The 16,809-nt window shown below is 52.5% G+C and overlaps 1 protein-coding gene across 8 annotated transcripts in view; it reads left to right on the top strand.

Annotated features, from left to right (window-relative positions):
* Positions 1-16,809, top strand: part of LOC119954123 (supervillin-like) — a 169,458-nt gene that overhangs the window by 54,260 nt on the left and 98,389 nt on the right. For all 8 annotated transcript variants that reach the window (XM_038779041.1, XM_038779043.1, XM_038779040.1 and 5 more), the window contains exons 3-5: positions 1,778-1,839; positions 3,570-3,715; positions 14,056-14,299. In XM_038779041.1, the coding sequence (XP_038634969.1) occupies positions 1,789-1,839; positions 3,570-3,715; positions 14,056-14,299 (441 nt within the window). In that variant the 5' untranslated portion in view covers positions 1,778-1,788. The remainder of the gene's footprint in view (positions 1-1,777; positions 1,840-3,569; positions 3,716-14,055; positions 14,300-16,809) is intronic.

The following is a 16,809-nucleotide window of genomic DNA, read 5'->3' as shown; positions in this document are numbered from 1 at the left end:
GCCCCGCGCCTCCCGCAGGACCCCGGCTCCCGCAAGCACCGCCAATCCCGCCGGCACCAGAGGTGGTTTAATCCATGCCGGTGGGAAAGGCCTCTCAGCGGCGGGACTTCAGCCCATCACGGGCCAGAGAATCACCACGGGGGGCCCACCAACCGGCGCAGCGCGATTCCCGTCCCCGCCGATTCCCGGGTGGCAGAGAATTCGGGTCACGGCGGGAGACGGAGAATTCCGCCCAGGGGTTCTCAACAGGAAAGGTGCAGCAGAGGCCATATGTTGCCTTGTTTTGAGAACTGAGGAGCTTTGCACATCAGAACTCCTCAGTGTAGCGAGAGTTCAGGACTCCGGAGGCGGGTTTCTCCGTCTCGCCGCCGCAGGTTTCTGGTTCAGCACGCCATCAGGATTCTCCATTTTGCCGGCTGGTCAATGGGGTTTCCCATTGTGGGGCAGCCCCACGCCGTCAGGAATCCCCCGGGCTGCTGGCAAAACAGAGGATCTCGGAGAATTCAGCCCTGATCTCTGGAGCCCCCGACATAACTGTCCCCCATATTCCCAAGCCCCTACGCACTATGGGAGAGTGCCTGGGTCCCCCGCACCCCATCCCAACACCCGCGCAGGGCAGTCCCAGCTCAATCATCACTGCACAGAAAATGTCAGCTTTGCGCTGCCAGCCTGCCACCCTGGCAGTGTCCCTGTCAACTGGCAATGCTGCTGGGTACCTTGGCAGTGCCAGGCTGGCACCCAGGTAGCACTGTCTGGGTGCCAAGCTGTCAGTGCCAGAGTGCCCCAGTGACATTGGCAATGTCAGGGTATCACCTTTCCCAAAGGGCATGCAACCAGGGCCTCTGATCCCTGGAGGACCCCCACGAGTGTCATTCTGTCTGGTCCCCATTTGTGGAGGCCAGTACTGATCGGCACTCGCCCGATGTCTCAAAGGTGAAGGAGATAGATTACAGACTTCAGGTACCTCAGGAATCTGCATATTAAAGTGAGACTAACTGTCTCAATGTAATATGAAGATTTGCATAATGGGATTCCCATCAGAACGTCTGTGAGATCGAGTTAGATCTTGCCAGGCATTGCAGGTAGATCCTGGGAGCGGGTTCTCCAGTTCGTTCGCCAAGCTGTGCCGCGGCGAGCTGCTTTTCAGGCACAGCATGGCTGTAAGATCACGCCCAATCTTTTTGATACCCCACAGCAGTTTCCTGGAGATTGATCTTCAATTCCTGCTGTCTCCAGGCCAGTCCAGAAGAGTTGGCAGTCCTAACCTGGATTTGTGAATAAAGATGAACAAGGGAATTATAGTGTTGGTAATGCACTCCCACTGGACACTTTTAAAACGTTTTAGCCTGAACCCTCATGAAAGGAAAACTTGCTTCATTAGTGATGTACCATCAATTGAACGCGAGACGAGTTGCTGGACAAAAGTATGGCTTTAATCTGCTAGATGTTAGCCCTGCGGTCGATTACAGTATAAGGACAACCGCCAGGAGTACTGGGTATTTATACCCCGCCCTGGAGGCGGGGTTAACTCAGCCTCTCGACCAATCGGGGAGCCGTCACATGACTGGTCTCAACCAACCGGTCGAGAGGCACATGACCGACCAGGGCCAATGGTAAGCCGGTGTTCTGCACCAATGGCAGGCAGCTATGCTTATCATACCACCACAATTAGTGAGATCTACATTGTTTCCACTCACATTTTTTTTAAAAGGTGTGTTTGGTGTAGGATTGATGTGTTTGTCTCTTCAATAACCCTGGTCATTGTTTCCCTTTACAGAAGATGAGAAGATGGATGCAAGATCGAAGCTGAGTGTGGCTGCAAAGATGTCACTGTTTAAAGTAGGTGCCAGTTTGTCAAACAGTGATTCTGTTGCAAGGAGAATTTATTATTTTGTCCCCTGTTCATACATACCAGTGGAGTGTGGGAAATATTTGAGATCTTTTACACTTTTATGAATTCTTACTGTTGTTGTTGGGGGTGAGATGGAAACCTTTGCTCAACATGAATAAAAGACAACTATTGAGTTAAACATAATAGAGTAGGAACAAGTAGATTGAAATTCTGATGAGCTGTAGTGCCGTAAAGCCCTTCAGCCCAATGGGTCTGTGCTGGCCATCAACTCCCTATCTATTCTAATCCCATTTTCAAGCACTTGGTCTGTAGCCTTGTATGCCATGGCGTTCCAAGTGCTCAACTAAATGGTTCTTAAATGTTGTGAGGGTTCCCACCTCTACGACCCTTTTAGGCATTGAGTTCCAGATTCCCACCATCCTCTGGAAGAAAAAAAATTTCTTCAGATCCCCTCTAAATATCCTGCTCCTTATCTTAAATCAATGACCCCTGGTTATTGACCCTCTACTAAGGGGAAATGTTTTGTCTTATCTATCCTATCCACGTCCCTCATAATTTTGTACACCTTCATCAAGTCCCCCGCACCCTCGACCTTCTCTGCTTGAAGGAAAACATGCCTAGCCTAAGCAACCTCTCTTGGTTTAGCTGACCAGGCTAAATCGCTGGCTTTTAAAGCAAACCAAGCAGGCCAGCAGCACGGTTCGATTCCCGTACCAGCCTCCCCGGACAGGCGCCGGAATGTGGCTACTAGGGGCTTTTCACAGTAACTTCATTGAAGCCTACTCGTGACCAGAAGCGATTTTCATTTTCATAGCTGAAAAGCTCCAGCCCAGGAAACACACTGGTGAATCTCCTCTGCAACCCTTTCTCATGCAATCACATCCTTTCTCTGGTGTGGTGACCAGAACTGCAGAGTACTCCAGCTGTGACCTAATGAGCATTTTATACAGCTCCATCATAACCTCCCTGCTCTTATGTTCTTTACCTCAACTAATAAAGGCAAGTATCCCATGTGCCTTTTTAACCAACTTATCTACTTGTCACCCCAAGTTCCCTCTGGTCCTCTGTACTCCCTAGAGTCCTACCGTTCATTGTTTATTTCCTTGCCTTATAAATCCTCCCAAAATGCATGACCTCACACTTTTCAGGCTTAATTTCCATTTACCACTGTTTTGTCCATCTGACCAGGCTATCTATATCATCTTGAAGCAGCAACAACGAAAACCAGGTGGGACATTTCAACAACTGTTCATGACAATTCTGGTTGAGTCGATAACTCAGTTCATTTGCAGTTACCAAACTCATCTGGTGAAATTCAACTTCTGGGGGTCAGAAATAGCTAAAAGGATGTGTCGAGTCAGTCACGTCTAATGCAGGTAGCAAAAACATAGATGTTGGCCTTAGATGGGATTAAGCGGTAACAGGTCGGTTTACCCAGCTAAATGTGAAAGAAAATTGATTGAGGAGATACACATACTCTCTTTGGGACAATGGGTTGAATTTTCAGACCCTTCTTGCCAGCGGGATTTTCTGGCCCCGCTGAATTTGATGAACGGCTCCCCCCATTGTCCAATCTCATTCGCACCTCGACGGGGCAGTAAAATTCACCCAGTGTGTCACATAAGGCATCTACTAGTTTGTCTCAGTTGGAATTGTCTCAGTTGCAGAGATTGATTCTGATACTTCTTCTTCCCTTCACTTGTCATATTTCCATCAGGAACTTGAGAAAGCATCGCCTGTGGAGTCTGTTGCTTTGCTGCGTCCCCGTAGCAGTAATGCCGCAATGGAGCGCCGACTGCGACGATTGCAAGACCGTTCCCGGACTCAGCCAGTAACCACAGAAGAAATGGTGGTGGTAAACAGGTATGGGATGGATAGGATGCAAGCTCAATAACAGCATACGGTGGAGGGTTAACATAGCAGTTTGTCTTTTACCTTCAGCAAGTTTATTCTTCATGCAGCCCTGTGGAGTTACAATCTTCTTATAATTTCCCCCATCCTCAACAGTTCCAGCTGTGTCCATTTATAGCCGTTTGGAGGTTGAACCAATGACCATCATCTCTTTTAACAATGCAGTTAGCTTAACATTGTAATTGACAAAGTGTGCACTTGTTGATACATTGATATTGAACAGGTGAAAGTTATTTATTCAGCAGGTCATCCACTGAGCATGCACGGTGGCAGGAGACCTTTGTTTGCCTTTCATACATCTGACACCTTTCCAGTAAAGGAGGGAGATACAGTTTTGTGCCAGCAGTGCGTACTCTGAAGAAAGCAGCCCTTGCTATAAAGGAATCTCAGACTGGCATGGATTGTGCCGCCAAAATAAAAGTGAAATTAATGAGACACGCAACTATCAATGTGTAACGCATCCAGCAACTTGTAACATCGAAAGGATAATCCATTAATTGTTAATTACTATGTGTTGCTGCGCGATTTGTGCTATTCCACGGTTAGCCTCACGCCAACAGCAGCCTCCCCTTATGTAGGACAGTGTCCACTTTTTACAAATTAATTTACGGGATGTGGACGTCGCTGGTTAGGCCAGCATTTATTGCCCGTCCCTAGTTGCCCTTCAGAAGGTGGTGGTGAGCTGCCTTCTTGAACCGCTGCAGGTAGTGTTTTCTGGCGCGCCCGCCGGCAGCGTGATTCTCCGTCCCTACTGCCGGCCAATGGGGTTTCCCATTGTGGGCACTCCCACACCGTCTGGAAATCCGCAGGCGTGGGTACGCTGCCGGTGAAATGGAGGATTCCGCTAATGGAGAATCCTGCCCGGGATCTTTTTTTTTTTAATAAACAATTTTATTGAGGTAGTTTTTGGCTTTATAAACAGTTACAGACATCATCAGAAAGGAAGCAAAAAAGGCAAAAATGTGCAAACATCCACGTTCTTTCAATACTTCCACCGTAACATATTGCACAAGCCCGCTCCCCTCCCACCGGTACTACCCGCCATATTTTCCCTCCTACTCTACTCTAACCCCCCCCCCCCCCCCCTGCTGACGCTCACTCTCCCGCAAAGAAGTCAATAAATGGTTGCCACCTCCGGGTGAACCCCTGCACAGAACCCCTCAAGGCGAACTTGATTTTTTCCATCCCCAGGAAACTCGACATGTCCGCAAGCCACCACTCCGTCTTCGGGGGCTTTGAGTCCCTCCACGCCAATAGTATTCGTCGCCGGGCTATCAGGGAAGCAAAGGCCAGCACATCGGCCTCTTTCTCCCCCTGGACGCCCGGGTCTTCCGAAACCCCAAAAATTGCCACCCCTGGGCTCATCACCACCCTTGTTTTTAGCACCTGGGACATGACCCCCGCAAATCCCTCCCAGTACCCCCTCAGCTCAGGGCATGCCCAAAACATGTGAACATGGTTCGCTGGTCCTCCCGCGCACCTAGCGCATTTGTCCTCTATCCCGAAAAATTTGCTCATCCGAGCCACCGTCATATGGGCCCGGTGAACGACCTTAAATTGGATCAGCCCGAGCCTAGCACATGTCGCGGTCGAGTTTACCCTACTCAGGGCCTCTGCCCACAGCCCATCCTCCATTTCCCCGCCTAGCTCCTCCTCCCATTTAAGTTTCAGTTCCTCTGTCTGGGACCCTTCCTCCCTCATGAGCACCTTATATATACCCGAGACTCTACCCTCCCCTTCATCCCTCCCAGAGACTATTCTGTCTAGGATCCCCATTGGCGGGAGGCGCGGGAAAGATGGGACCTGTCTACGAACAAAGTCCCGCAACTGTAGGTATCTAAAATCATTTCCCCTTCCCACCCCAAATTTCTCCTCCAAGCTCCTCAAACTCGCGAAGCTCCCTTCCAGGAACATATCACCCACCCTTCCCGCCCCTGCTCGCCGCCATACTCGGAACCCCCCATCCATACTGCCGGGGGCAAACCGATGGTTGTCGCAGATTGGCGCCCAGACAGACGCCCCCATCTCCCCCACATGCCTCCTCCACTGGCCCCATATCCGCAGGGTCGCCACCACTACCGGGCTGGTGGTGTACTTGGCCGGCGGCAGCGGTAGAGGAGCCGTGACCAGGGCTTCCAAACTGGAGCCCCTGCACGAAGCCGCCTCCACCCGCTCCCAAATAGACCCCGTACCCACCATCCACTTCCTTATCATAGCGATGTTGGCCGCCCAGTAATAATTGACCAGACTCGGCAAAGCCAGCCCTCCCTCGCTGCGGTTCCTCTCCAACATCGCCTTCTTTACCCGCGGAGACTTTCCCGCCCAGACAAAGCTCATGATCAGCCCGTTAACTCTTTTGAAGAAGGACTGTGGGATAAAGATCGGGAGGCACTGAAAAATAAACAAAAATCGAGGGAGGATTGTCATCTTTACAGTATGCACCCTCCCTGCCAGCGACAGCGGGAGTGCATCCCATCTCCGAAACTCTCCCTTCATTTGCTCCACCACCCTGGCCAAATTTAACTTATGCAGCCTGCCCCAGTCTCGTGCCACCTGGATTCCCAAATACCGGAAATTTTCCTCAACCAGCCTAAACGGTAGCCCTCTCAATCTGTTCTCCTGGCCCCTTGCCTGGACCACAAACATTTCACTCTTGACCGTATTTAATTTGTATCCTGAGAACTGGCCGAACTCCCTCAGCATTCCCAGTATAGTTCCCATCCCGGCCACTGGGTCCGACACGTACAGGAGCAGGTCGTCTGCATAAAGAGAAACCCTGTGTTCAACCCCGCCCCTCACCATCCCCTTCCAACCCTCTGCGGCTCTCAGCGCCATCGCCAGCGGCTCTATGGCCAGCGCAAACAGCAGCGGGGAGAGCGGGCAGCCCTGCCTGGTCCCTCGGTACAACCTAAAGTACTCCGACACTTCTCTGTTAGTCCTGACGCTGGCCCTCGGGGCCTGATATAATAATTTGATCCAATCCACCAATCCCTCCCCGAACCCAAACCGTCCGAGCACCTCCCATAGATAGTCCCACTCTACCCGGTCAAAGGCCTTCTCGGCGTCCATTGCCACCACTACCTCCACATCTCTACCCGCCGGGGGCATCATTATCACGTTGAGCAATCTCCTCAGATTGGCCGCCAGCTGCCGACCTTTAACGAACCCAGTTTGATCCTCCCCAATCACCTCCGGTACACAGTCCTCCATTCTCCCCGCCAGTACCTTTGCCAGGAGCTTGGCGTCTACATTAATCAGGGAGATTGGCCTGTAGGACCCGCACACCTCCGGGTCTTTACCCCACTTCAATATCAGAGATATGGTGGCTTGTGACATTGTCGGCGGCAGGGTCCCTCTGTCCCTTGCCTCATTGAAAACCCTCGCCAAGACCGGGCCCACCAGCTCAGAGAACTTCCTATAAAACTCTACTGGGTATCCATCCGGCCCCGGGGACTTCCCCGACTGCATGGCCTTTAGGCCCCCCAATACCTCCTCTACTCTAATCGGGGCGCCCAGCTCTTCCACTTGCCCCCCCCCAACTGTTGGGAATGTTAACCCGTCCAGAAACCTTTTCATCCCCTCCGGTTCTTCCGGCGGCTCCGAAGTATACAGCTTACGATAGAAGTCCCGGAATACCCTATTCAATTCTGCCGGATCCTCCACTTTGCGCCCCCCCTCGTCCCTCACTCTACCTATTTCCCTGGCCGCCTCCCTCCTCCTGAGTTGCTGCGCTAACAGTCTGCTAGCCTTTTCCCCATACTCGTACACCACTCCCCTCGCCTTCCTAAGCTGTTCCACGGCCCTGCTCGTGGATAGTGCCCCCAGTTCCGCCTGTAGCCTCCGCCTTTCCCTGAGTAAAACCTCCCCCGGGGACTCCGCGTGCTCTTCATCTATCCGGCCCATTTCCCTGACCAATCTATCCATCTCTGCCCGGTCTGCCTTGGCTTTGTGGGCCCCAATTGAAATCAGCTCCCCCCGAACTACTGCCTTTAGCGCCTCCCACACGGTCGCCGCTGAGACCTCCCCAGTGTCATTCACCTGCAGGTAATTTTTTATACATTTCCGAAGCCTCTCGCAGATCCCCTCCTCCGACAGCAGTCCCACATCTAGCCTCCATTGCGGGCGTTGATAACTCGCTCCCCCGAACTGCAGGTCCACCCAATGCGGGGCATGGTCTGAAATGGTAATTGCTGAGTATTCCGTGTTCTTTACCTCCCCCATACAGTCCCTGCTTATTACAAAGAAATCTATCCTGGAATATACTTTATGGACGTGCGAGTAAAACGAGTAGCCCCTTCCTGTTGGCTGTCCCTCTCTCCAGGGGTCCACTGCCCCCATTTGCCCCATAAACCCTTTCAGCTCCCTTGCCATTGCTGAGAGTCTACCCGTTCTGGGACCCGACCGATCCAAAGTCGGGTCAAGGACCATGTTAAAGTCCCCTCCCATTATTAGCTTGCGAGAATCCAAGTCCGGGATCTTCCCCAGCACTCTTTTAATAAAGTCCACATCATCCCAGTTCGGGGCATATATATTCACCAGCACCACCCTTCTCCCCTCCAGTCTGCCCCGTACCATCAGGTATCTGCCCCCCCTGTCTGCAGATATGCCCTCTGCCTCAAATTGCACGCGCTTGTTGATCATGATTGCCACCCCTCTGGACTTCGAGTCCAAGTCCGAGTGGAAGACCTGGCTAATCCAGCCCTTCCTTAGCCTGGTCTGGTCTGACACTTTCAGATGTGTCTCCTGCAACATAATTACGTCCGCCCTCAGGGCCCGCAAGTGCGCGAACACCCGCGCCCTCTTAACCGGCCCATTCAGTCCCTTGACATTCCAGGTGATCAGCCTGGTCGGGGGGCACATCCCACCCCCCCCCACCCCGCCGGTCAGCCATAGCCTTTCTCGGGCCGGCCCCTGACCCGTGCGTCGCGCCATTCCTGGCCCGCCCTTTGGCTGCCTCCACCCTCGACCTCCTTTCCAGTGCCTATTTCAAGTCCCTCTCCCGTCAGCAGAACAACCCCCCCCTCCCCTAACCCCATCCCCCGATACCCCCACCCCCGCCATCTACTGGCTGTTACTTCCCCCCCCATCTGACTTCCTTGACTAGCCAATCTGCTAGCCCGGTGACTCAACACTCCGGCGCCTTCCTGTCCCATTCCCCTTGTTTCCCCGCCCTCCTCCCCACCCACTGGGGCAAGCCGGTTCCAGTGTCTTCCACGAGCTGCACAAAAAGCCCAAACAGGGAAAAAAAAAAAAAACCCATAAAAAGGGAAAAAAACCACAGAAAAAAGAGAAAAAGCACATAAATGTCCATGAACAAAGGAAAGAGTCTCAAATGTTCCGCTTGGCCCCTTTGGCCCAGCAAACCGTTGAGCAGCGGTCCAGGCACATTCGGCGTTCCTTCCCACAAAAATCCTCGGGCCCTAACTTGCGTCCTTGGGGCCTCCTTTCGGGACCAGCCCCAGGTCCCTCACAAAATCCATCGCTTCTTCGGGCTCGGAGAAGTAGTGGTGTTGACCCTGGTGCGTGACCCATAGCCGGGCTGGGAACAGCAGACCAAACTTCACGTGCTTCTTGAACAGCACCTCCTTGACATTCTTAAAGGCTGCTCGCCGCCGAGCCACCTCCTGGCTTAGATCCTGATAAATGCGGAGAACACTGTTGTTCCACGTGCTGCTCCTGGCGCTCTTTGCCCACTGCAGCACCCGCTCCTTGTCCACGAACCTGTGGAACCTAATCACCATCGGGCGGGGGGGTCCGCCCGGCCGCCCCTGCCTTGCCTGCACTCTGTGTGCCCCCTCCAGCTCCAACGGTCGTGGAAAGGCTTCGGCTCCCATCAGCTGCTTCAGCAGGTCTGCTACAAACGCTGCAGCATCAGCTCCCTCCGCCCCCTCCGGGAGGCCGACCATCCTCAGATTGTTCCTGCGGATTCTATTCTCCAGCTCCTCCACTCTGTCCAGCAGTCTTCGCTGCCGCTCTTTCAGGCCGTCCACTTCTAGCGCTGCAACCGTTTGCGCATCCGCCTGCTCCTCCACCGCCTCTCCCAGCTCCTTAACTTTCACATCCTGGGCGTCCATCCTCTGGTTCAGCTGATCCACCGCTTTCTGGATTGGGTCCAAGCTGTCCCGCTTCAGCGCTTCAAAACTGGACTTCATTACCTGGAGCATGTTATCCAGCGCCAACTGGATTGCTGAGTCCGGGGTCCGTGTGTCCGCCATCTTAGGTCCCAGGTAATTTTCTTCAGGTCCTTGTCTCTGTCCCTTTTTCTCCTTCTTCTTCTGCCTTCTGGAATCCCGCTGTTCCATATGCCGCAGCCCGCTCCTCAGCGCCTTCGCTGCCGCTTTCCTTTGCCCAGCACCTTAAATTTTTACCCCCTCCTGGGCATCTGAAGTGGGTCCAAGCTGTCCCTCCTCAGCAACTCCAAACTTTTTTTTCCCTTTGTCCTGGAGGAAGGAAGGTCCGTGGGTCCGCCATCTTACCCTGCAGGTCAGCTTCCTCCTTGCCTCCGTCTCTCTCTCTTTCTTCCTCACCTGCTGGCCTCCCACACTTTCATTTTCTGCAGCCCGCTCTCCTCTTCTGTTCCCGGCAGCCTTTCTGCCGCCTCCGTGGTCCCGCTATCGCGGGGAAACAGCTGTTCAGTCCCGCCGGAGTGAGAGCCCACCGAATGTGCGGCTCACTCGGACATCGCCGCCACCGGAAGTCCCCGGGATCTTTTTTTTTCTTACATTTTTTGTTTATAAATTTAGATTACCCAATTAATTTTTTCCAATTAAGGGGCAATTTAGCATGGCCAATCCACCTAACTTGCATATCTTTGGGTTGTGGGGGTGAAACACATGCAGACACGGGGAGAATGTGCAAACTCCACACAGACAGTAACCCAGGGCCGGGATTTGAATCCGGGTCCTCAGCGCCGCAGTCCCACTGCTAACCACTGCGCCACATGCTGCCCCTGCCCGGGATCTTTTAAGGTAGAAACAGCCTTTGTCCATGTCTTAATTCACAGCAAAACCCATTCCCCTTTCACATTTGTGCTCGCCGACCTACATTGGCTCTTGATTTTTAAATTCTCATCCTTGTTTTCATATCCCTCCATGGCGTCACCCCTTGCTATCTCTGTAAACTTGTCCATGCCACAGCCTGCTAAGGTATCTGACCTACTCAGTTTCTGGTCTCTTGTGCATCCCCGATTTTAATGGCTCCATCATTGGTGGCCATGCCTTCAGCTGCCTAGGCCTCAAGCTGTAGAATTCCCTCCCTACATCTCTCTGCCTCTACCTCGCTTTCCTCCATTAAGACATGCCTTCAAACCTACCTTTTTGGTCAAGTATTTGGTATGATGACATAATTTCCCTTACGTGGCTCAGTGCCATATTATGTTTTACAAAGCTCCTGTGAAGCACCTTGGGGTGTTACATTATGCAAAAGGTGCTATATCAATGTAAGTTGTTTTTGGTTGACTGCCTTGTCCAGAAATTCAGCACCTCTGGCAACGTAGCGCACTCTCTGTACAACACTGGAGTTTCAATCTAAGTTACATCTTCATAACTGGAATGGGACTTTCACCCACAATGTTCTCACAGGTGACAGTTCTACACAGTAGCCAACTGGACTAGTCATACTAATACTGCAGCTACCAGTGCAGGTCAAAGTCTAGAAATCCTATGGCAAGTAACTCACCTCCTGACCCCCCCAAAGCCTGTCCGCCATCTGCAAGGCGCAAGTCAGGAGTGTAATGGAATATTCTCCACTTGCTTGATGACTGCAGTTCCAACAATACTCAAGAAGCTCAACACAGCACGGTGGCGCAGTGGGTTAGCCCTGCTGCCTCACAGCTCCGAGGTCCCAGGTTCGATCCTGGCTCTGGGTCACTGTCCGTGTGGAGTTTGCACATTCTCCCCGTGTTTGCGTGGGTTTCGCCCCCACAACCCAAAGATGTGCAGGCTAGGTGGATTGGCCATGCTAAATTGTCCAATGTGTGCAGGAGGGTTTCCTGATGCAGTATGTAGCTAGGCCAACAAGAGGCGAGGCTATATTGGATTTGGTACTGGGTAATGAACCAGGACAGGTGTTAGATTTGGAGGTACGTGAGCATTTTGGTGATAGTGACCACAATTCGATTATGTTTACTTTAGCGATGGAAAGGGATAGGTATAAACCGCAGGGAAAGAGTTATTGCTGGGCGAAAGGTAATTATGATGCGATGAGGCAAGACTTAGGATGCATCGCCTGGAGAGGAAAACTGCAGGGGATAGACACAATGGAAATGTGGAGCATGTTCAAGGAACAGCTACTGCGTGTCCTTGATAAGTATGTACCTGTTAGGCAGGGAGGAAGTGGTCGAGTGAGGGAACCATGGGTTACTAAAGCAGTTGAATCACTTGTCAAGAGGAAGAAGGAGGCTTATGTGAAGATGAGACGTGAAGGTTCAGTTGGGTCGCTTGAAAGTTACAAGTTAGCTAGGAAGGCTCTAAAGAGAGAGCTAAGAAGAGCCAAGCGAGGACATGAGAAGTCTTTGGCAGGTAGGATCAAGGATAACCCTAAAGCTTTCTATAGGTATGTCAGGAATAAAAGAATGACTAAGGTAAGAGTAGGGCCAGTCAAGGACAGTAGTGGGAAGTTGTGTGTAGAGTCCGAGGAGATAGGAGAGGTGCTAAATGAGTATTTTATGTCAGTATTCACACAGGAAAAAGACAGTTGTTGAGGAGAATACTGAGATACAGGCTACTAGACTAGAAGGGCTTGAGGTTCATAAGGAGGAGGTGTTAGCGATTCTGGAAAGTGTGAAAATAGATAAGTCCCCTGGGCCGGATGGGATTTATCCTAGGATTCTCTGGTAAGCTAGGGAGGAGATTGCTCAGCCTTTGGCTTTGATCTTTAAGTCATCTTTGTCTACAGGAATAGTGCCAGAGGACTGGAAGATAGCAAATGTTGTCCCCTTGTACAAGAAGGGGAGTAGAGATAACCCCGGTAACTGTAGGCCAGTGAGCCTTACTTCTGTTGTGGGAAAAGTCTTGGAAAGGTTTATAAGAGATAGGATGTATAATCATCTGGAAAGGAATAATTTGATTAGAGATAGTCAACATGGTTTTGTGAAGGGTAGGTCGTGCCTCACAAACCTCATTGAGTTCTTCGAGAAGGTGACCAAACTGGTGGATGAGGGTAAAGCAGTTGATGTGGTGTATATGGATTTCAGTAAAACGTTTGATAATGTTCCCCACAGTAGGCTATTGCAGAAAATACAGAGGCATGGGATTCAGGGTGATTTAGCAGTTTGGATCAGAAATTGGCTAGCTGATAGAAGACAAAGAGTGGTGGTTGATGGGAAATGCTCTGATTGGATTGGATTGGATTGGATTGGATTTGTTTATTGTCACGTGTACCGAGGTACAGTGAAAAGTAGTTTTCTGCAAGCAGCTCAACAGATCATTCAGTACATGGGAAGAAAAGGGAATTAAACAGAATTCGAGAAAATATTGGTGTCCAGTTACTAGTGGTGTGCCACAAGGATCTGTTTTGGGGCCGTTGCTGTTTGTCATTTTTATAAATGACCTGGAGGAGGGCATAGGCCCCCCCCGGAATTACCCTGCCCGCTGATTGGTAGGATCCGATCGCAGGCCTGGCCACCGTGGAGGCCCCCACCCCTCCCCCCCCCAGAGTCAGATCCCCCCCGCACCCCCACCAGGACAGCCCCCGCAGCCAGAACACCCGAGGTCCTGCCGGGTAGGACCATACGTAACCCATGCCGGCGGGACTCGGCAGGCACTCGGCCCGTCGAGTGCGGAGAATCGGCGCGGGGGCCGCTTACAACAGCCCCCGACCAGTGCAGTGGCGAACCGGTGGCCCAGTGTCGGAACCCAAGCCCCCCCCCCGCCCCCCCGCGGCGATTCTCTACCCAGTGTGGGATCGGAGAATCCCGGCCCGTAGCTCCCTCTAGAACATAGAACAGTACAGCACAGAACAGGCCCTTCGGCCCTCGATGTTGTTCCGAGCAATGATCACCCTACTCAAACCCACGTATCCACCCTATACCCGTAACCCAACAACCCCCCACCTTAACCTTACTTTTTAGGACACTACGGGCAATTTAGCATGGCCAATCCACCTAACCCGCACATCTTTGGACTGTGTGAGGAAACCAGAGCACCCGGAGGAAACCCACGCACACACGGGGAGGACTTGCAGACTCCGCACAGTTCTCTGAAGAGAAAGGCGGGATTTAATTGAACAATGTTTTTTTTTCACTTTGCCCAATTATCTGTTTCTTTGCTAACCAATGAAACCTCTGCTGTTAGCATCCCCAGGGTACAGTCACCAAAGGAACAGGATGTGGATGGACAAAAGGGATGTGCGGCTGAACAGGAGGCAGAAGAAAGAGGGGATGAGAATTCAAAGTTGAGTCTGAACCAGAAGATGGCCTTGTTCAACAGCCTGTGTCAGCCTGTGCCACAGAAGGTGGCCTCGGAAAGGCGTAACGGGCGCAGACAGAAGGGGGCGCGGTATCACACCCAACCTGTCACCATCAGTGACGTCAAGCTGGTAAATATTATTTTCATTTCAATTTTACCAAGATGGCCAATATTTTCCTCCACTTGGCTTGTCACAGCAAAGAAACCTTAAGGGTCCAGAGTGATTGTGCAATAATTGATTGAATGTACTTGCTGCTAAAAGGTTTTGTACTTTCTTTGAAGATTCTATATATTGTGGTTGCAGTTTCCCCTCTTGGCTTGGTTGTCAAGGGTGATATGCGACTGAGACATGCAGACTAAGCCAGGGCAACAGTGGTGACATTATGCCTAATATGAAATGAAAATGAAAATCGCTTATTGTCACGAGTAGGCTTCAATGAAGTTACTGTGAAAAGCCCCTAGTCGCCACATTCCGGCGCCTGTCCGGGGAGGCTGGTACGGGAATCGAACCGTGCTGTTGGCCTGCTTGGTCTGCTTTAAAAGCCAGCTGAGTGAGCTAAACCAGCCCCTATGAGGGATGCATCAATCAACCACCATTCCTGCTCACACTGACCATTCACTGATTCCTGTTGGAAAATACATGGGGACCAGGCGAGGATGGGATGTGCCTTTAACTGTGATAACTTCTGTAATTAAATGGCCTTCTAACACTATATAGGATCACAACTGAATGAAGACCATTTTTGGCATGGAACTGTAGTGTTGTCAGTTCCTGGAGGTACCTTAGGAAAGGAAGAAAAGGATTAGGGTCAGATTGGGTCAGAACTTCCAAGGAGTAGCAATCACAGTTGGATTGCCACTCAGCTCCTTTTTCACCCCCTTAGATGGGAGCTGCACCTTCCTCACCTGATCTTTTGACTTGGGCCAGGTGAGAAAACAGCAGCGCAGCAACTTCCCAAGGCCTTCAGTGCAGGGCACCATATTCAGGGGAAGTGAAGCCAAGCCCAACGTGAACTGAGTAAGTTTAAAAGTCCAAGCTCCTTTGAGAACCAGGATGAAGGTAGGGTGTGTAAGATAAGTAGGTAGGGTTGCGGGGTGGGTAGGATGAGTCGTGGGTGGGGAGGTGGCTATTCGAGGGGGACGGTGGCCAGTTGGGGGAGTTAGGATGGGTCGGGTGGTTTGAATGATCGGTAGGGGTGGGTGGTCAGTGGGGGGATTGGTCAGGGGGTAGTTGAGGGTGGGGGGGGAGTCAGGAGATTGGGGCTAGATGTAGGGACTGGGTGGGCTACTCTGAGGGTTAGGAGGGTAGTCATAGGGCTGGAGGGATAGTCATGATTGCGGATGTAGTCAAGGGGCTATCAGGAGGGTTAACAGGATTGTCATGTATTCTCAGTTCTGCCTCCTCTGATATTCGTTTCCAGTAACTTCGAAATGGTACTGTGAATATTAGCAAGGTATCCTTCATATACTACCAGGAGTGGAGTCAGCAATCCCAAGATGCTCAGAAAGGAAAAGGTCACACATCAAGGGCGCAATTTAATGGCTGCGTTGCGCTTAAGCGAGAGCGCAGCAAGGCAATTAAATTGCAGGAGAGGCCGGAATCGAGAACAGGACTGGGTGCAGATCAGTTTGCGATCTAAATGTCCCACTCCTGTTGCCAGTATCAGGATCTCGCCTTAGCATGACGAGAAACCAATAATCACCAATTAAGCCCAATCTCCACACATCTGGGGCGGGATTCTCCCCTACCCGGCATGACGGGGGGTCCCGGCGTAGGGGAGTGGCGCCAACCACTCCGGGGTCGGGCCTCCCCAAAGGTGGGGAATTCTCCCCACCTTTGGGGGCTAGCCCCGCACCGGAGCGGTTGGCACCAGAAGACTGGCGCAAAAAATCGGCGCCCCCGGCAGCAGGGCTGGCCGAAAGGCTTTCGCCGGTCGGCGCATGCGCCGGCGGTGACGTCAGTGGCCAGCTGCTGCTGACGTCACCACCGGCGCATGCGCGATGTGGGTTTCTCTTCCGCTTCTGCCATGGCGGAGGCCGTGGCGGCCACGGAAGAGAAAGAGTGAACCCTGGGCACTGGCCCGGAGTCTGAGCGGGGGGCCCCGATCGCAGGCCTGGCCACCGTGGGGGCACCCCCCGGGGTCCGATCGCCCCCCGCCCCACCCCCAGGAACCCGGGGGCCCGCTCGTGCCGCCGATCCCGCCGCCACCAGAGGTGGTTCAAACCTCGGCGGCGGGAGAGGCCTCCCAGCGGCGGGGCTTCAGCCCATCACGGGCCGGAGAATCGCCGCAGGGGCCTCGCCGATCGGAGTGGCATGATTCCCGCCGCCGCCACTTCCCGGGTGGCGGAGAATCTCTGCCACGGCGGGGGCGGGATTTCCGGCGGCCCCAGGCGATTCTCCGACCCTGCTGGGGGTCGGAGAATTTCGCTCCTGATGTCCTATCGAGATCTAACAGCCTCCCTAGCAAGTGGTCACACCAGTACCGATTAGTATACCTTTTAAAAACGTGAAACTGGCGGAAAGGCTGCTGCGGGGACCCAAGGAGGTAGCCATCTTCGCTCACTGGCAAAGATCCCAGGGGCACTGGGGTTGCTGCACCAGTGTTCAGAGTGGGGTGGGGAGCTACCATAGGGCCAGCC

The sequence above is a fragment of the Scyliorhinus canicula genome, chromosome 19, assembly GCF_902713615.1.
Source record: "Scyliorhinus canicula chromosome 19, sScyCan1.1, whole genome shotgun sequence".
NCBI lineage: Eukaryota > Metazoa > Chordata > Chondrichthyes > Carcharhiniformes > Scyliorhinidae > Scyliorhinus > Scyliorhinus canicula.
This window is presented reverse-complemented; position numbering and strand designations above follow the sequence as displayed.